The sequence below is a fragment of the Oncorhynchus tshawytscha genome, linkage group LG23, assembly GCF_018296145.1.
Source record: "Oncorhynchus tshawytscha isolate Ot180627B linkage group LG23, Otsh_v2.0, whole genome shotgun sequence".
Classification (NCBI taxonomy): domain Eukaryota; kingdom Metazoa; phylum Chordata; class Actinopteri; order Salmoniformes; family Salmonidae; genus Oncorhynchus; species Oncorhynchus tshawytscha.
This window is the reverse complement of record NC_056451.1, coordinates 8,563,936-8,580,251: the sequence shown is the minus strand read 5'-3', so window position 1 is coordinate 8,580,251 and position 16,316 is coordinate 8,563,936. Positions and strand designations below refer to the sequence as shown.

General features: G+C 41.5%; 1 protein-coding gene and 1 long non-coding RNA gene across 4 annotated transcripts; both read left to right on the top strand.

The window, feature by feature from the left end:
- Positions 1-320: 320 nt before the first annotated feature.
- On the top strand, positions 321-8,374 carry LOC112223049 (dehydrodolichyl diphosphate synthase complex subunit DHDDS). Of its 3 annotated transcripts, none has more exons than XM_024385997.2 (9): positions 321-457; positions 1,382-1,462; positions 1,589-1,705; positions 3,091-3,233; positions 6,540-6,656; positions 6,926-7,027; positions 7,192-7,306; positions 7,596-7,703; positions 7,929-8,374. In XM_024385997.2, exons 2-9 carry the CDS (start codon positions 1,400-1,402, stop codon positions 8,169-8,171), a joined length of 1,008 nt encoding a protein of 335 aa, XP_024241765.2. In that variant the 5' UTR covers positions 321-457; positions 1,382-1,399; the 3' UTR covers positions 8,172-8,374. The 3 variants fall into 3 exon arrangements, with proteins under 3 accessions (XP_024241765.2, XP_024241767.2, XP_024241766.2); XM_024385998.2 differs by having other exon boundaries at positions 395-469; XM_024385999.2 differs by lacking the exon at positions 7,596-7,703.
- Positions 8,375-11,800: 3,426 nt separating this feature from the next.
- LOC112223050 lies at positions 11,801-15,492 on the top strand. The gene is made up of 6 exons (XR_002949234.2): positions 11,801-11,957; positions 13,319-13,339; positions 13,722-13,751; positions 13,858-13,908; positions 14,242-14,292; positions 14,845-15,492. It is a non-coding gene; the product is annotated as an uncharacterized LOC112223050 (long non-coding RNA).
- Positions 15,493-16,316: the final 824 nt, after the last annotated feature.

Genomic DNA, 16,316 nt, shown 5'->3' with positions numbered 1-16,316 from the left:
AGTGCTATCCGGAATTGTTGGCACGTCCCTACCCAATCAACGTTTCCTAAACTCGGTCCTGAGGACCTCAAGGGGTCTAAGTTTTGGGTTTTGCCCAGCACTACGCAGCTGATTCAAACAACCAACGCTTGATGATTATTTGAATCAGCTGTGTAGTGTTAGGGAAAAAACAAAACGGGGTCCCCCGGACGGAGTTTGGGAAACCCCTAACCCTTACCTATTTTAAATTCCACTTCAGTAGGGACGTCCCAAGATCCCAGATAGCACTGAGTCCAATTTGAAACCTACCCAGTAAATGTTTAAATATCCTATTCGACCCACAGAACATCAATTTACCCGAACAACTTTCCTGTCAATCCACATGCAGAGAAATCTGTACAAACAGTTCCAGGCGGAAATGGTCGGTCTTTTGAATACGTCACTCCGTCGAATAAGGAAGGGGACGTCATCTTAAACTGTGAGTTGGAAGGTTTGTGAAATATGTAAAAAATACGGCTCATAATGTTGATAATTCATGATCTCTTTCAACAATATGAATGAAATCGACCATTTTAGTGCAAAGTGCAATTGCTTTGTACATTTCAAACAGTGTTCATCATTGGTTATCGCTCCCTGTCCGGTTTGATTGAGTTGTGTTAGCTAGCTAGCTACCGTAGCTATTATAACTATGTAGCTATCCCAGACTTGATCTACCTGAATCAGAGATGCATAGTCATATAGCTAGTTATCAGAATATTAATTGTTAAATATATCCCGTTTATGCATGCATGCATGGAGACTAGTGGCGCGTGTATCAGAACTAATCAAATAGTGGGGTACGAAATCATTAACACCCATAAAGATAAGCAGAAATGGCCCTAAAATATATAATTCAAATATTGAGCTATATTGTATGCTCAACATTTTTTTGTAAATTATATTATTATATACTAATACAATTACATTTTGTTTAACAAGTAACAAATGTTTTTCTCAAAAAGGCAAGGGTCAACATGATTGACTCCCTTGTTCTGGTACAGTCATTTCTGCTCTTCTTTATCAAGGGTGCCAATCATTTTACACCTCCCTGTACGTCTGGTATGTGGTAAAAGTCCCCTGTAGCACAGCTCAAGACTAGAAAGTAGTGGCCTCTGAAGACCTTATCCTACTAACTGTCGATGAATGCACTGCTGTTACGTTTGTTGTTGCACCCCACTTAACTAGGCCTATGCTCTATGTGTAACTATGCTACATACCTCTCACTACTGTGTCTCATGCAGCCCATGGCTATACAAACCAGGGACTGCTGGATTTGTCATACAAGCCTAACGGCTAACCTTGTTCATAAATTGCTTGTTTATAGGTATCTGTTTATGTGTATGTAATGCATGTATCTCCACAGGGGTGTCAGAGTTTAAATATGTCGTGGATAAGGGAAGGTGAATTGAACCTCATTGAGAAGCTCTCAGCCAACATACTGAAGGTATGACTAACTATTTGCAAATGCATCCCTTCTGAGGATATTTGAATTAATGAAATCACAACCACATTTTCATGATATGTAATATGGTTCGATCTGTATGGAATTCCACCCCCTGGTCTCTCCCAGGCTGGCCCGATGCCCAAACATGTGGCCTTTATCATGGATGGCAACCGGCGCTACGCCCGCAAGCGTCAGGTGGAGCGCCAGGAGGGACACACACAGGGTTTTGACAAACTGGCAGAGGTGAGGTTCCCAGGGGACATCAGTGTCATGATGTAGTTATTGTCCGTTCTAGCATAGTTGTTCTCATTCATGCTGTCTCTTTTGCATGAGCTTTCACAAGTAGGCAACTGCACTTCAACCATATTCCTCACCATTACCATCATAACATGTATTTGTATAGGGCTGTCACCAAATACATTAGAAATACAGTGGGGAGGACAAGTATTTGATACACTGCAGGTTTTCCTACTTACAAAGCATGTAGAGGTCTGTAATTTTTATCATTAGGTACACTTCAACTGTGAGAGACGGAATCTCAAAAGAAAATCACATCGTATGATTTTTAAGTAATTCATTTGCATTTTATTGCATGACATAAGTATTTGATCACCTACCAACCAGTAAGAATTCCGGCTCTCACAGACCTGTTAGTTTTTCTTTAAGAAGCCCTCCTGTTCTCCACTCATTACCTGTATTAACTGCACCTGTTTGAACTTGTTTCCTGTATAAAAGACACCTGTCCACACACTCAAACAGACTCCAACCTCTCCACAATGGCCAAGACCAGCGAGCTGTGTAAGGACATCAGGGTTAAATTGTAGACCTGCACAAGGCTGGGATGGACAATAGGCAAGCAGCTTGGTGAGAAGGCAACAACTGTTGGCGAAATTATTAGGAAATGGAAGAAGTTCAAGATGACGGTCAATCACCCTCGGTCTGGGGCTCCATGCAAGATCTCACCTGGTGGGGTATCAATGATCATGAGGAGGGTGAGGGATCAGCCCAGAACTACACGGCAGGACCTGGTCAATGACCTATAGAGAGCTGGGACCACAGTCTCAAAGAAAACCATTAGTAAAACACTACGCCGTCATGGATTAAAATCCTGCAGCGCACGCAAGGTCCCCCTGCTCAAGCCAGCGCATGTCCAGGCCCGTCTGAAGTTTGCCAATGACCATCTGGATGATCCAGAGGATGAATGGGAGACGGTCATGTGGTCTGATGAGACAAAAATTGAGCTTTTTGGTCTAAACTCCATCGCCGTGTTTGGAGGAAGAAGGATGAGTACAACCCCAAGAACACCATGCCAACCGTGAAGCATGGAGGTGGAAACATCATTCTTTGGGGATGCTTTTCTGCAAAGGGGACAGGACGACTGCACCGTATTGAGGGGAGGATGGATGGGGCCATGTATTGCAAGATCTTGGCCAACAACCTCCTTCCCTCAGTAAGAGCATTGAAGATTGGTCAGGGCTGTGTCTTCCAGCATGAAAACGACCCGAAACACACAGCCAGGGCAACTAAGGAGTGATTTTTCAGGTTATCAAATACTTGTTCTCCCCACTGTACATTCTACTCTCATGTTGGCTTTACTGGTGATCAACCTTGGTGGCTCCTTCCTCTAGACACTACGCTGGTGCCTGAACCTGAGCATCCATGAGGTCACAGTGTACGCCTTCAGCATCGAGAACTTCAAGCGGTCTAAAGACGAGGTGGACGGCCTCATGGAGCTGGCCAAGCAGAAGTTCATCAGACTGCTAGAAGAACAGTGAGTGTCAGATCCGAGGAGCCAGAGTGCTGCCATTAAAGAATCATAGGTGTTGGAGACTCAGTGAGTGGGAGAGAAAGCAGCATAGCTACGTTACAATCTCGACAAGGAGGATGTCTCAGTAATTGGCCCAGGGTGTCACTTGGCGCCAGACAACGTGACCTGGAAGATTTAAATTCACCGGCCATTTGAGAAATTTACTGGAGCTATGACTAGGGAAGTAAATGTGCCAAAATTATATAAACTGCTCCTGTCTATACAGAAATTAATACAAATCAATTCAAAATACTTCACCAGAAAGCATGACTTAGCCGCAGAAGAATCGAGGATCATTATCTTCTTTAAAAAATTGCTGTGGATTGTTTCAAATCACAAGCTGGTATGCCTATGCCTATTTGGGACTCATTCAATGTGGGCAGTGAGCGTGGAAATAGGCCTTGCTGAATATTGAGTTGTGGTTGTCAGTGAAAAGCATCTAAAATATGTGTGAAGATAGTGTCTTGGGTATAATTTAAAATGTTGAGACAAGGGGGGCTGGGTATAAATACAAATATATCAAAGTCAAACAATCGTTTTTTTAACATCCATTGCGAATGTAATAAAGACTACTAAAACTATAGTTCCTCACAGTAGGCTATTTTAAACAATCTTACCCTCGATAATCACCAAGCGTCAGTGTGATTGAGCAAAATATAATGATCGTTTGAGCCCATATATCCAGTTCTAACTTCATAAAACACCTGTACACTTTTCCCTGTCTCACTAGCGCGGGAAACTCTAAGGGCCTGGAATAGGCTAGTTGATAAGATGTTGCAAGTTTACTAGCGAAAGCGTCGGGCCAGACCCAGTGATTTTAGCTGCCAATGGATCATCAATGTGTCCATATGGCAGAGGCAGGTGCTCTCGCATTAGTAGAATTTTAACTTAGATTTTTATCATTTTAATTTTTGATTTGTATGATTTTGAGAAACGAAAGCGTTATTATTGAAATGAAACTGTTAAATGAAAATGCGCAAATAAAAATCAGAATTGGTAGAAATGGTTGGATAAATTGTAAGCTGCCCCAAACTTAAATCACGCGCTGTCTATAAAATATTTGTAAAAGAATTGCCTCCACGTTTCCATGGTCTGATTGTGGCTATAGGCTACTTTGCAGCAATCTTTTATTTGTATTTATTTTTTTACCTTTATTGAACTAGGCAAGTCAGTAAAGTACAAATTCTTATTTACAATGACGGCCTACCCCGGCCAAACCCGGACGGCGCTGGGCCAATTGTGCGCCGTCCTATGGGACATGCCTCATAATATGAAGTAAAAATTGCAGAGTTCAAACAATTTAAGTATGTTTTTAAAATGCATACTGCCTCCAGCTTACAGTGCCTTGCGAAAGTATTCGGCCCCCTTGAACTTTGCGACCTTTTGCCACATTTCAGGCTTCAAACAAAGATATAAAACTGTATTTTTTGTGAAGAATCAACAACAAGTGGGACACAATCATGAAGTGGAACAACATTTATTGGATATTTCAAACTTTTTTAACAAATCAAAAAACTGAAATTGGGCGTGCAAAATTATTCATCCCCCCTTAAGTTAATACTTTGTAGCGCCACCTTTTGCTGCGATTACAGCTGTAAGTCGCTTGGGGTATGTCTCTATCAGTTTTGCACATCGAGAGACTGACATTTTTTCCCATTCCTCCTTGCAAAACAGCTCGAGCTCAGTGAGGTTGGATGGAGAGCATTTGTGAACAGCAGTTTTCAGTTCTTTCCACAGATTCTCGATTGGATTCAGGTCTGGACTTTGACTTGGCCATTCTAACACCTGGATATGTTTATTTTTGAACCATTCCATTGTAGATTTTGCTTTATGTTTTGGATCATTGTCTTGTTGGAAGACAAATCTCCGTCCCAGTCTCAGGTCTTTTGCAGACTCCATCAGGTTTTCTTCCAGAATGGTCCTGTATTTGGCTCCATCCATCTTCCCATCAATTTTAACCATCTTCCCTGTCCCTGCTGAAGAAAAGCAGGCCCAAACCATGATCCTGCCACCACCATTTTTGACAGTGGGGATGGTGTGTTCAGGGTGATGGGCTGTGTTGCTTTTACGCCAAACATAACGTTTTGCATTGTTGCCAAAAAGTTCAATTTTGGTTTCATCTGACCAGAGCACCTTCTTCCACATGTTTGTGTCTCCCAGGTGGCTTGTGGCAAACTTTAAACAACACTTTTTATGGATATCTTTAAGAAATGTCTTTCTTCTTGCCACTCTTCCATAAAGGCCAGATTTGTGCAATATACGACTGATTGTTGTCCTATGGACAGAGTCTCCCACCTCAGCTGTAGATCTCTGCAGTTCCTCCAGAGTGATCATGGGCCTCTTGGCTGCAACTCTGATCAGTCTTCTCCTTGTATGAGCTGAAAGTTTAGAGGGACGGCCAGGTCTTGGTAGATTTGCAGTGGTCTGATACCCTTCCATTTCAATATTATCGCTTGCACAGTGCTCCTTGGGATGTTTAAAGCTTGGGAAATCTTTTTGTATCCAAATCCGGCTTTAAACTTCTTCACAACAGTATCTCGGACCTGCCTGGTGTTCCTTGTTCTTCATGATGCTCTCTGCGCTTTTAACGGACCTCTGAGACTATCACAGTGCAGGTGCATTTATACGGAGACTTGATTACACACAGGTGGATTGTATTTATCATTAGTCATTTAGGTCAACATTGGATCATTCAGAGATCCTCACTGAACTTCTGGAGAGAGTTTGCTGCACTGAAAGTAAAGGGGCTGAATAATTTTGCACGCCCAATTTTTCAGTTTTTGATTTGTTAAAAAAGTTTGAAATATCCAATAAATGTCGTTCCACTTCATGATTGTGTCTCACTTGTTGTTGATTCTTCACAAAAAAATACAGTTTTATATCTTTGTTTGAAGCCTGAAATGTGGCAAAAGGTCGCAAAGTTCAAGTGGGCCGAATACTTTCGCAAGGCACTGTATAAATGCAGCAACCAGCTGAGTAATCGCAAGAGACATCCCTCTCAAAATAGTCTCTTTATGCTGTGTGCGTGTGGTAGTTGTTGAATTAATAAGATACATGACGACCAACGAAAATACACACACCAATTGAATTCCACAAAATTATGCAAATTAACCTATAGACCGACTGGTATTTCCATAAATTATTTTACAATGGGGTCATTTTGGCCGGCAACAGTTTTATTTATCATCTGTTCCTTTTTTGGGGGGGGAACTAAAAGCCAGCAATTGAAGGAAACCCTGATTTGGCCATGTCTGCTCTCTTCCAATCCAGGGATAATCTGGAGAAGCATGGGGTGTGCATCCGGGTGTTGGGAGACCTGACACTACTGCCTCTGGACCTGCAGCAGCACATAGCCCGGGCTGTGGTGGCCACCAGGACTCATAACAAGTAGGCATCGCCACCTCATCATCCTGCTGCTCCTCACGTCTCTGAGGTGGCTGTGAGCTTGTGTGCAGCCATCTGAAAAACATTGCCGTTTTGACATGCGTCAAGGTTTACTGCAGATGCTGGACTGCAGTTGTTTATAATGCAATGCAATTTCTCTATGCGTAAAACAACACATGGGCTTCTGTTCAGTCATCGAAGATGTCTTCAGGAGTGGCTACTTACAGCTGTAATAACTCATTCATTAACGGACCACCCTCTTTTGCCAACAGATGCTTTCTGAACGTGTGCTTTGCCTACACCTCAAGACATGAAATCGCTAATGCCGTCGGAGAGATGGCTTGGGGCGTGGAGCAGGGACTTATCAAATCCAGGTAAACTACTTCAACAGAGATTCAGAAGAGGAATATTACATAAGAGTGCATTCATGGCCCTCTCAAGTATAATTGTTACATTTGCATAATCACAGATCTAGATTTGTTTTCTGAATTGTTTTTTCTGCTTGTTTCTATTGTCTTGTCTCGGTTGTTGTGTCCAGTGATGTGTCGGAGGCCCTGCTGAGTCGGTGTCTGTACAGCAGTAACTCTCCCAATCCTGACCTGCTCATTCGCACGTCTGGAGAGGTGCGACTCAGTGACTTCCTGCTGTGGCAGGTAAGGAGAAAGACACTCCTTACTGTTTCCAGTGTGATGTTGAATGCTAATGAGATTAGCCTCTTGCCTAGCATCCTCTTTGGTAAGGACAAGACCTACTTCCTGTTCAGTGACTTCACTGACAGACAATGGACCCTCTGGTTTAGCTGCCTCCCCCACTACCTCGTGACTTATTCTTTGTAAATGTAGGCTGTCTGGTGTTACCCATGGGGATTATTCAGTGGGGTGAAATGTTTATAGAACGCTGCAGACAGAAATTGAATATTTTTTGTCTGTGCTATTTCTGCAGACGTCCCACTCCTGCTTAGTGTTCCAGTCAGTCCTGTGGCCAGAGTACTCCTTCTGGAACCTGTGTGATGCCATTCTGCAGTATCAGCTCAATCACAGACCTCTTCAGGTATGATCTCTTTCCTTCATTCATCCCCCACATACAGTACATTCCACCGTACGATATTTATCCAATCTCTAAACGTGTGTGCACTTTTGCCACATTCTTTCAAGTTGCATTTCCAGAATTGAGCGAGAATTCATTAGAAGGATCATCTGAATACCTGTAGTAAACTACTGTGTTGTATGGAACACTGTGATCTGCTTGAATGACTGATCCCTATGTATGCTGCAGAAAGCCAGAGATCAACACAGAGAGGGACAGGCCCTACAGCAGCATGAGGCAGACCGGGCCTGTTTAGCAGACCTCCTACAGCACCACGGCAATGGAAAGCCCCTGGATGCCCAGAGGAGACGGGAAGCACTGCTCAACTACACTGCCAGCCGAGAGGAACGGGTTCAGGACTTCCTTGGTGCACTCCAGCACAAGAGAGACTCCTTCCTTACTGACTTAACCAGCCAAGCTGCTCTGGCATAAATATGGGATGAGGGGAACATAATGCTCCCCATCTTGAATTGGGGGAGCAATCTCTTCCTCTTCCCTAAAGTGCTGAGTGGTTTTAAACTTCTTATTTTGTATGAGTGATTTTACCCCTATGGGGCTGTATGTGGGATATTTATGTGTATATTCTAAAAGACAAGTCTGATCAAAGTCTAATAAAAAGTCTGGTAAAGAGCTAATAATTATATAAGTTCTGTAAAATCTGTCCGTCAAATGCATGCCATAGATATTCTTGTTGGATTGATATTCACAATGAAATCGGAGTACTCGCTCCCAGAGAAGATACACATTGGAGGCAACCATTTACCACAGCACCAGCTACACTACATGACCAAATGTATGTGGACAACTGCTCGTCGAACATCTCATTTCAAACTCATGGGCATTAATATGCGGCAGGTAACCTAGTGGTTAGAGTGTTGGGCCCGTAACTGAAACAGTTGCTAGATCGAATCCCTGAGCTGACAAGGTAAAAATCTGTCATTCTGCTCCTGAACAAGGCACTTAAGCCACTGTTCCTAGGCCGTCATTGTAAATAAGAATTTGTTCTTTACTGACCTGCCTAGTTAAATAAAATTTCAAATTTTTAAAAAACATGGCGGTGGTCCCCCTTTGCTGCTATAACAGCTTCCATTCTTCTGGGAAGGCTTTCCACTAGATGTTGGAACATTGCTGCGTGGCCTTGCTTCCATTCAGCCACAAGAGCATTAGTGAGGTCAGGTACTGATGTTGGGCGATTAGGCCTGTCTTGAAATTGGCGTTCGATGGGGTTGAGGTCAGGTCTTTGTGCAGTCCAGTCATGTTCTTTCACACTGATCTCGACAAACCATTTGTGTATGGACCTCGCTTTGTGCATGGGGGCATTGTTATGCTGAAACAGGAAAAGGCCTTCCCCAAACTGTTGCCACAAAGTTGGAAGCACAGACTTGTCTAGAATGTCATATGCTGTAGCCTTAAGATTTCCCTTCACTGGAACTAAGGGGCCTAGCCTGAACCATGAAAAACAGCCGCCGACCATTATTTCTCCAACCTTTACAGTACTGCCAAACCCAGATTAGTTCGTCCGACTGCCAGATGGTGAAGTGTGATTTGTGAGCCGTTGTTGCTCCTAGACATTTCCACTTCACAATAACAACACTTAATGTTGACCAGGGCAGCTCAAGCAGGGTAGAAAGTTGACAAACTGACTTGAACAACGTTGCAAGTCACAGCTCTTCAGTAAGGCCATTCTACTGCCAATGTTTGTCTATGGAGATTGCATGGCTGTGTGCTCAATTTTAATACAGCTGTCAACAATGGTTGTGGCTGAAATCGCAGACTCCAGTTTTGAAGGAGTGTCCAGATACTTTTGTGTATATAAACATCCTCTCACTGTCAACTGCTTTTATTTTCAGCAAACTTAACATGTGTAAATATGTGTATGAACATGACAAGATTAAACAACTGAGACATAAACTGAACAAGTTCCACAGACATGTGACTAACAGAAATGGAATAATGTGTCCCTGTACAAAGGGGGGTCAAAAGTAACAGTCAGTATCTGGTGTGGCCACCAGCTGCATTAAGTATTGCAGTGCATCTCCTCCGCATGGACTGCACCAGATTTGACAGTTCTTGCTGTGAGGCGTTACCCCACTCTTCCACCAAGGCACCTGCAAGTTCCTGGACATTTCTGGGGGGAATGGCCCTAGCCCTCTGATCCAACAGGTCCCAGACGTGCTCAATGGGATTGAGATCTGGGCTCTTAGCTGGCCATGGCAGAACACTGACATTCCTGTCTTGCAGGAAATTACGCACAGAACGAGCAGTATGGCTGGTGGCATTGTCATGCTGGAGGGTCATGTCAGAATGAGCCTGCAGGAAGGGTACCACATGAGGGAGGAGGATGTATTCCCTGTAACGCAAAGCTTTGAGATTGTCTGCAATGACAACAAGCTCCGTCCGATGATGCTGTGACACCTCCCCCAGACCATGACAGACCCTCCACCTTCAAATCGATCCCGCTCCAGTGTACAGGCTTCGGTGTAACGCTCATTCCTTCGATGATCAGCGCGAATCCGACCATCACCCCTGGTGAGACAAAAACGTGACTCGTTAGTGAAGAGCACTTTTTGCCCGTCCTGTCTGGTCCAGTGACGGTGGGTTTGTGCCCATAGGCGACGTTGTTGCTGGTGATGTCTGGTGAGGACCTGCCTTAACAACAGGCCTACAAGCCCTCAGTCCAGCCTCTCTCAGCCTATTGCGGACAGTCTGAGCATCGATGGAGTGATTGTGCATTCCTGGTGTAACCTGGGCAGTTGTTGTTGCCATTCTGTACCTGTCCCGCAGGTGTGACATTTGGATGTACCGATCTTGTGCAGGTGTTGTTACACGTGGTCTGCCACTGCAAGGACGATCAGCTGTCCATCCTGCCTCCCTGTAGCGCTGTCTTAGGCGTCTCACAGTTTGGACATTGCAATTTACTGCCCTGGCCACATTTGCAGCATACCTAAGGCACGTTCATACAGATGAGAAGGGACCCTGGGCATCTTTCTTTTGGTGTTTTTCAGAGTCAGTAGAAAGGCCTCTTTAGTGTCCTAAGTTTTCATAACTGTGACCTTAATTGCTTACCGTCTGTAAGCTGTTAGTGTCTAAGATCTGTGAAGTGTTAACACTGTCTAGTGTTAACACTGTTAACACTGTCTAGTGTTAAGATCTGTGAAGTTTTTTGGGATTTTTACGAATTATCTTTGAAAGATAGGGTCCTGAAAAGGGGACGTTTCTTTTTTTTTGCTGAGTTTATAGTGTATGTGTTGCGGACTGGTCAAGTCAAATTTTCAATGAATGTCATTGTGCAATAACTGTTATGGCCATGGATGCCCATATTTGACATGTAAAACAACTATATTTTTACCAGGTTTCTTTATCTTGCTGAATAAACGTGTTTGTTAATTTAGTTTAATGTTCATTACATTACTTATATTCATAACAAATTGTACCATCCGAATGGATGATTTTTAAAAACTTTTTATAGTCTGTTTTATATTGTATCATTGACGGGGTGATGCACACTGCAGACACAAAGTTTCTAAACTCAGAGGGGCAACATCGCGAGACTGCCGGGAATGCTTGTGAAGCAGATCAAGCAGACAAGGCCGGGGTTTTGGGTTAAAGAAGTCAAAAGAGTAGTGAAACAGTCTTCTTTAGCTGTTAATTTTCTGGAAATGTATGTACAACCTATAAACGACCCAATGTATTAAGTAGTTGAACATGTTATTACCCCAACTTCGTGAAATTGACCAATTGACATGTTTTCATTTGATTTGATGGCCTGTAAATGCGCAGTTCGGCGCGAGACAAACTTGAGACAAGATTGTGTTTCTGCGCATGAGTTTAGCAAGCCAACGTCTCCATGACATCGCCTACAAGCGTGATCGGTGATTTTGATTGGAGAAGCAGGTTCTCCTATACTGTACTGACTTTGCTGCAGAAACCATGCCACCTTGTTACAGCCGTGGTATTTATCATGCACTCTCTCTTTAAGATAATGGAGACGCCCACAAGCACGTGATTTGTCTTCATCCAATGTATGACTTAAAATATAAAAACTGGTTCAAACCGGTTTCTATCTTATATTTTACATTCGGTCATTATTTTACATTCACCATTGTTGCATTGCTAACGTGGCTAGAAGAGCTTAGTGAGATAGCCAACAACTCACATTAAAAAAAAAAAAAATTGTGTTGCAATTCCTGAACAATCATCAACATGCCTAAAAGAAAGGTAAGGAATCCTTAATTTTACGGCTAACAAATATATTTTTATTTTTATTTTTTTGCTTGCATCTTGCCGTTTTTAAATTGCATTTGGTCTCTTCATCAGTACTGTATGTCGTCGTTTAGAAATGGCGGCAAAATGGGTCATCCTCTCAACGCAGTCATAAATATATTCCTTAAAAAAAAATACAATTACATAAGAAATAAGGTGTAAAGATATTAACCATATTTATTAAGATTATTCGTCCTACATTGAGCATACCTATGACTAGTCCATGCACTCAAAAGCTAAGTACGATTTGTGCATCACGCGCTTGGTGCTTCTTGGAAGTTGTGCAGAAGCTCGCGGGGCTCAACTGAGATATTTCATACATGTAAACGATTTAACTATTAATATGTGTAGTTCAATGTGCTGCCTGTGAGCATCTCGGTGTCTAGTTTTCGAATCATTTTGAGGCAGGCTTGAATCAGTGAGCCACAAAAATTGGTGGGAAAAGATGCTTGGTCGTTTTTCAATAGTTTGCGCCCGACGCAACGCTTAAATGCAATCATATGAATCCTCTACTTTACCAGCTAATACTAATTCCTTGCTAATGCATTTTTCCCCCTCAACTAACATTAGTTGGAGTTTTTAACGTTAACTTCAGTCCATTTACCCTGGCACTGCAAATTTCAACGTCAGGCTGCCATCTTTGCATAGCCAACATTAGTTAGCATCTCTAATGTGAATGTACAAGCAGCATATGCGCGGGTGCTTTTCAATGACCTTTTCTATTGGGTTTATCGTTGAACCTCAAAGTTATGAAAAAAAAATGTTTTCAAAATTAAACACATCACTGCATCTTTAGCCGCATTAACTTCGTCGAAATAATGTTGCTAGGTAGATTTATTGAGCGCGAACTTCATCTTGTTGACGGCTGTCGAGCGCGAATAGACGCAAAACAAAGGAAGTGCCAAGCGCGCCCGACTCTTGTGACAGGACAGATTTGAATTTGAATATGCGCGGGAATTCCTTCGAAGTCAGAAGTAGCCAAGAACAGCGGAAATGTAGGTCATAAAAAATGTATGGCTCTCTCGCCCACTGGTGTATGTAATCCGTTATGCAAAATATACATTATACAAAAGCCCAGCATGTTCTCTGGGAATGTGATGCTTCATTTTGATCAAAGGGGCCCTTCCATAGAATAAGAGAGGGCAACCATGGACATAACACCTGCTCCAGTTATCTTACTTTTTGAAAAGGACCTATGCTGTACTATGATACATTAGCCACATTTATTTATTATTCAGCGTATTTCAAATTTGCTTTCTGAATTAATTTCCTCCCAGTTTCTAAAGATTTTCCTTCTGCCCTTTTCTTGTTTTCAGAGTGCTACCAAGGGAGATGAGGTATGCATACAAATATTCACAATATTAATTCTAAACTGTTAGCTTGTGTATTCGTTGTAATTTTTACACTTTAACTGAACTATAACTTATAAATGCTATATAGGCTGTTCATAAAGTCTTGAGCAATTAGGTCTACATAAATGCTTCGCGGATCATTTGTTAACACTTATATACAAAAAGGGTGATATGAAAGGTTGGTGCTTTGTCAAATGTGCCATTACATCTTTGAACCCCTTTATAAAGCATGGCATTTGCTTATGAATTGTAATTTGCGGATACATCTATATCATCTTTATTCATTAAAAGTTGTAGTTTGTTTAAAGTGGGATCGTTATAGTAGTAACTGAGTCATTGCTAGATATGTAACGTGTTTCTTTTTCAGCCTGCAAGACGTTCAGCACGTTTGTCATCTGTAAGTAGTACCATTGACATAGGATACTTTAGGATCTGTACATTTATTTTTATTGCAAACTCATGTCTTACTTACACTAATTACCGTCTTCTTTCTTTTTTTGCAGAGACCAGCGCCAAAGCCGGCGGCCAAACCCAAAAAAGCGGCAGCACCCAAAGTATGTTAAATATTTGTTTAATCTGTCTTTTAATAAAGTTAAACTTGGAGTTCTTCAATGTGCTGTTTTCGCATCTAGAGTTTATTAGCGGTTGTGTTAACTCTTAGCCTAAGCGTTATTGATTCATGACCTTTGGCATCAACTCAGAAGTTGTCCTATTTTATTATATTGTTTAACAGCCACATGAGGGAGAGCATCAGAAAAAGAATCTCAAATATTTGGCACTGCTGAGCATTTGACAAGATGCATAACATCTTGAAGGAAGTGAGAGGGGAGAGAATCCACTTACTCTTTCAATAGTCAACAGTGGCAAACTTGTTTTTTCTTCTTCAGAAGCCAGTCAAAGGAAAGAAGGCAGCTGAGAACGGTGATGCCAAGGCTGAGGTTTGTGTCCTGAAAGGATCTGTTTGCTATCTATTCAATGTGATTCTTCTCCCCTATTAGGGTTTAGATTTGGTTTTGCTTTAGGCTGTACATGACTTTATCTGCAATCCTTAATGGGGATGTGATTCATTCAGTCCACCTCTACATGCATTACTTATTTGATGGGCGCTCAACTCAATTATGTGTGAATTGTGGAATGATATTAACCAAGCAGTTCTGTGGAAATTGTTATTAAGCTGTTATTACATAGATTACATGGCGTCCAGAGGTTGTATTTGCTTTCTGCCCTGCTGGCATAAGTTAGTGCATGTAATTGAATCGATTTGAACAAAAATAACAAATCTTTGAGGGGGGAGTATTATATTCACAACAACAATACAGTAGGCCTATGGGGTTAGATGCACTTAAATATATGTATTTGGTTAGTTTCTTATTTTCTATTCTCTTAAAAATAACAGCTCAACAGTAACTTTCTTATGGCATACAAACAGTTTTTTTTGTTTTAATTATTTTTGTAGGTCTGAAATAAGTCCATTTCCCTCCCATTTCTAGGCGAAGGTTGAAGCCGCTGGAGACGCCAAATGAAGAACTGTTTGAAGTTGTGATCATTCTGTGTACTTGGTGACTGTACAGTTTAAAATAAGTATTTTTTACCAAGTTTTTTTTATATTAAAAGATATCATTTATAGTTCATTGTGGGCTTACATTTGACGTAATGAAGCTGTTCCAAGGGGTTGTCACGTTCATATCCATTTTTTATGCCTTGTTTAAATGAATACCGTCCATATCCAGTCAAAAAAAAACACACAAAAAAACTTCTAACCCTGTTTTGTTTTTTTACTGCTGAATGTTATTTTCCAACATAAATCTAAACATTAAAGGCAGCTAAAGTGTGTTTCTAAAATGTTTAAGAGGAATAGGGTTTTTGCCACTCCTTTTAGTTTTTTATTGTACAAGTAATATGAATTAATTACATACCAAATGTTTTGAATCAACATCAGATCTTCTCATTCAGGAGACAAAAGACACCGTTTGAAAGTAATTACTAACTTGTATTAGGTCAACACACAAAATTAATAATGTGAACTTAATCATTTGTTCTATTGTTTATTTTATTAAATTGTTCTGTAAAAACAGTGGAAAGAGCTATTGTGACGCCTATGAAATTTTAAATGTTCTTGAATAAAATGATAAAAAGGCTATTTTTGCTTTAATTTAGACATCAATATAACATAGCAAATCATTATTCAGCGAACATTCTTTGTCACAGTTGTTGACATGCTAGTTTGCACAAATCCACACGTTTTCTATATATGATACTTTCCTATTGGGTGGGGGCAGCAACTGCTGTCCTCTCCTTCCTGTAAGAAAAATACATAGATAAAATCCATCCACTTGGATTACAATATTGAGGCCTAACCCATCCATCCCTTTGATGCCCATAAAGGTAGTGCATTAGGAAAGTATTTCAGGCCACTTGACTTTTTACACATGGTTACGTTACAGCCTTATTCTAAAATGGAGGACAAGTATATTAGTGTCTAGTTTGAGAAACATGCCTCACAAGTCCTCAAGGAGCAGCTCCATTAAATAGTACCTGCAAAACACCAGTCTCAATGTCAACAGTGAAGAGGTGACTCCAGGATGCTGGCCTTCTAGGCAGAGTTGCAAAGAGAAAGCAATATCTCAAGACTGGCCAATAATACAGGAACTCTTGCCTAGAAAGCCAGCATCCCAGATGTGGTTTGCGGGTACTATTTAATGAAGCTGCCAGTTGAAGACTTGTGAGACGTCTGTTTCTCAAACTAGACACTCCAATATACTTGTCCTCTTGCTCGGTTGTGCACCGGGGCCTCCCACTGCTCTTTCTATTCTGGTTAGAGCCAGTTTGCGCTGTTCTTTGAAGGGAGTAGTACACAGCGTTGTACAAGATCTTCAGTTTCTTGGCAAATTCTCGCATGGAATAGCTTTCATTTCTCAGAATAAGAATAGACTGAGGAGTTTCAGAAGAAAGTTATTTGAAT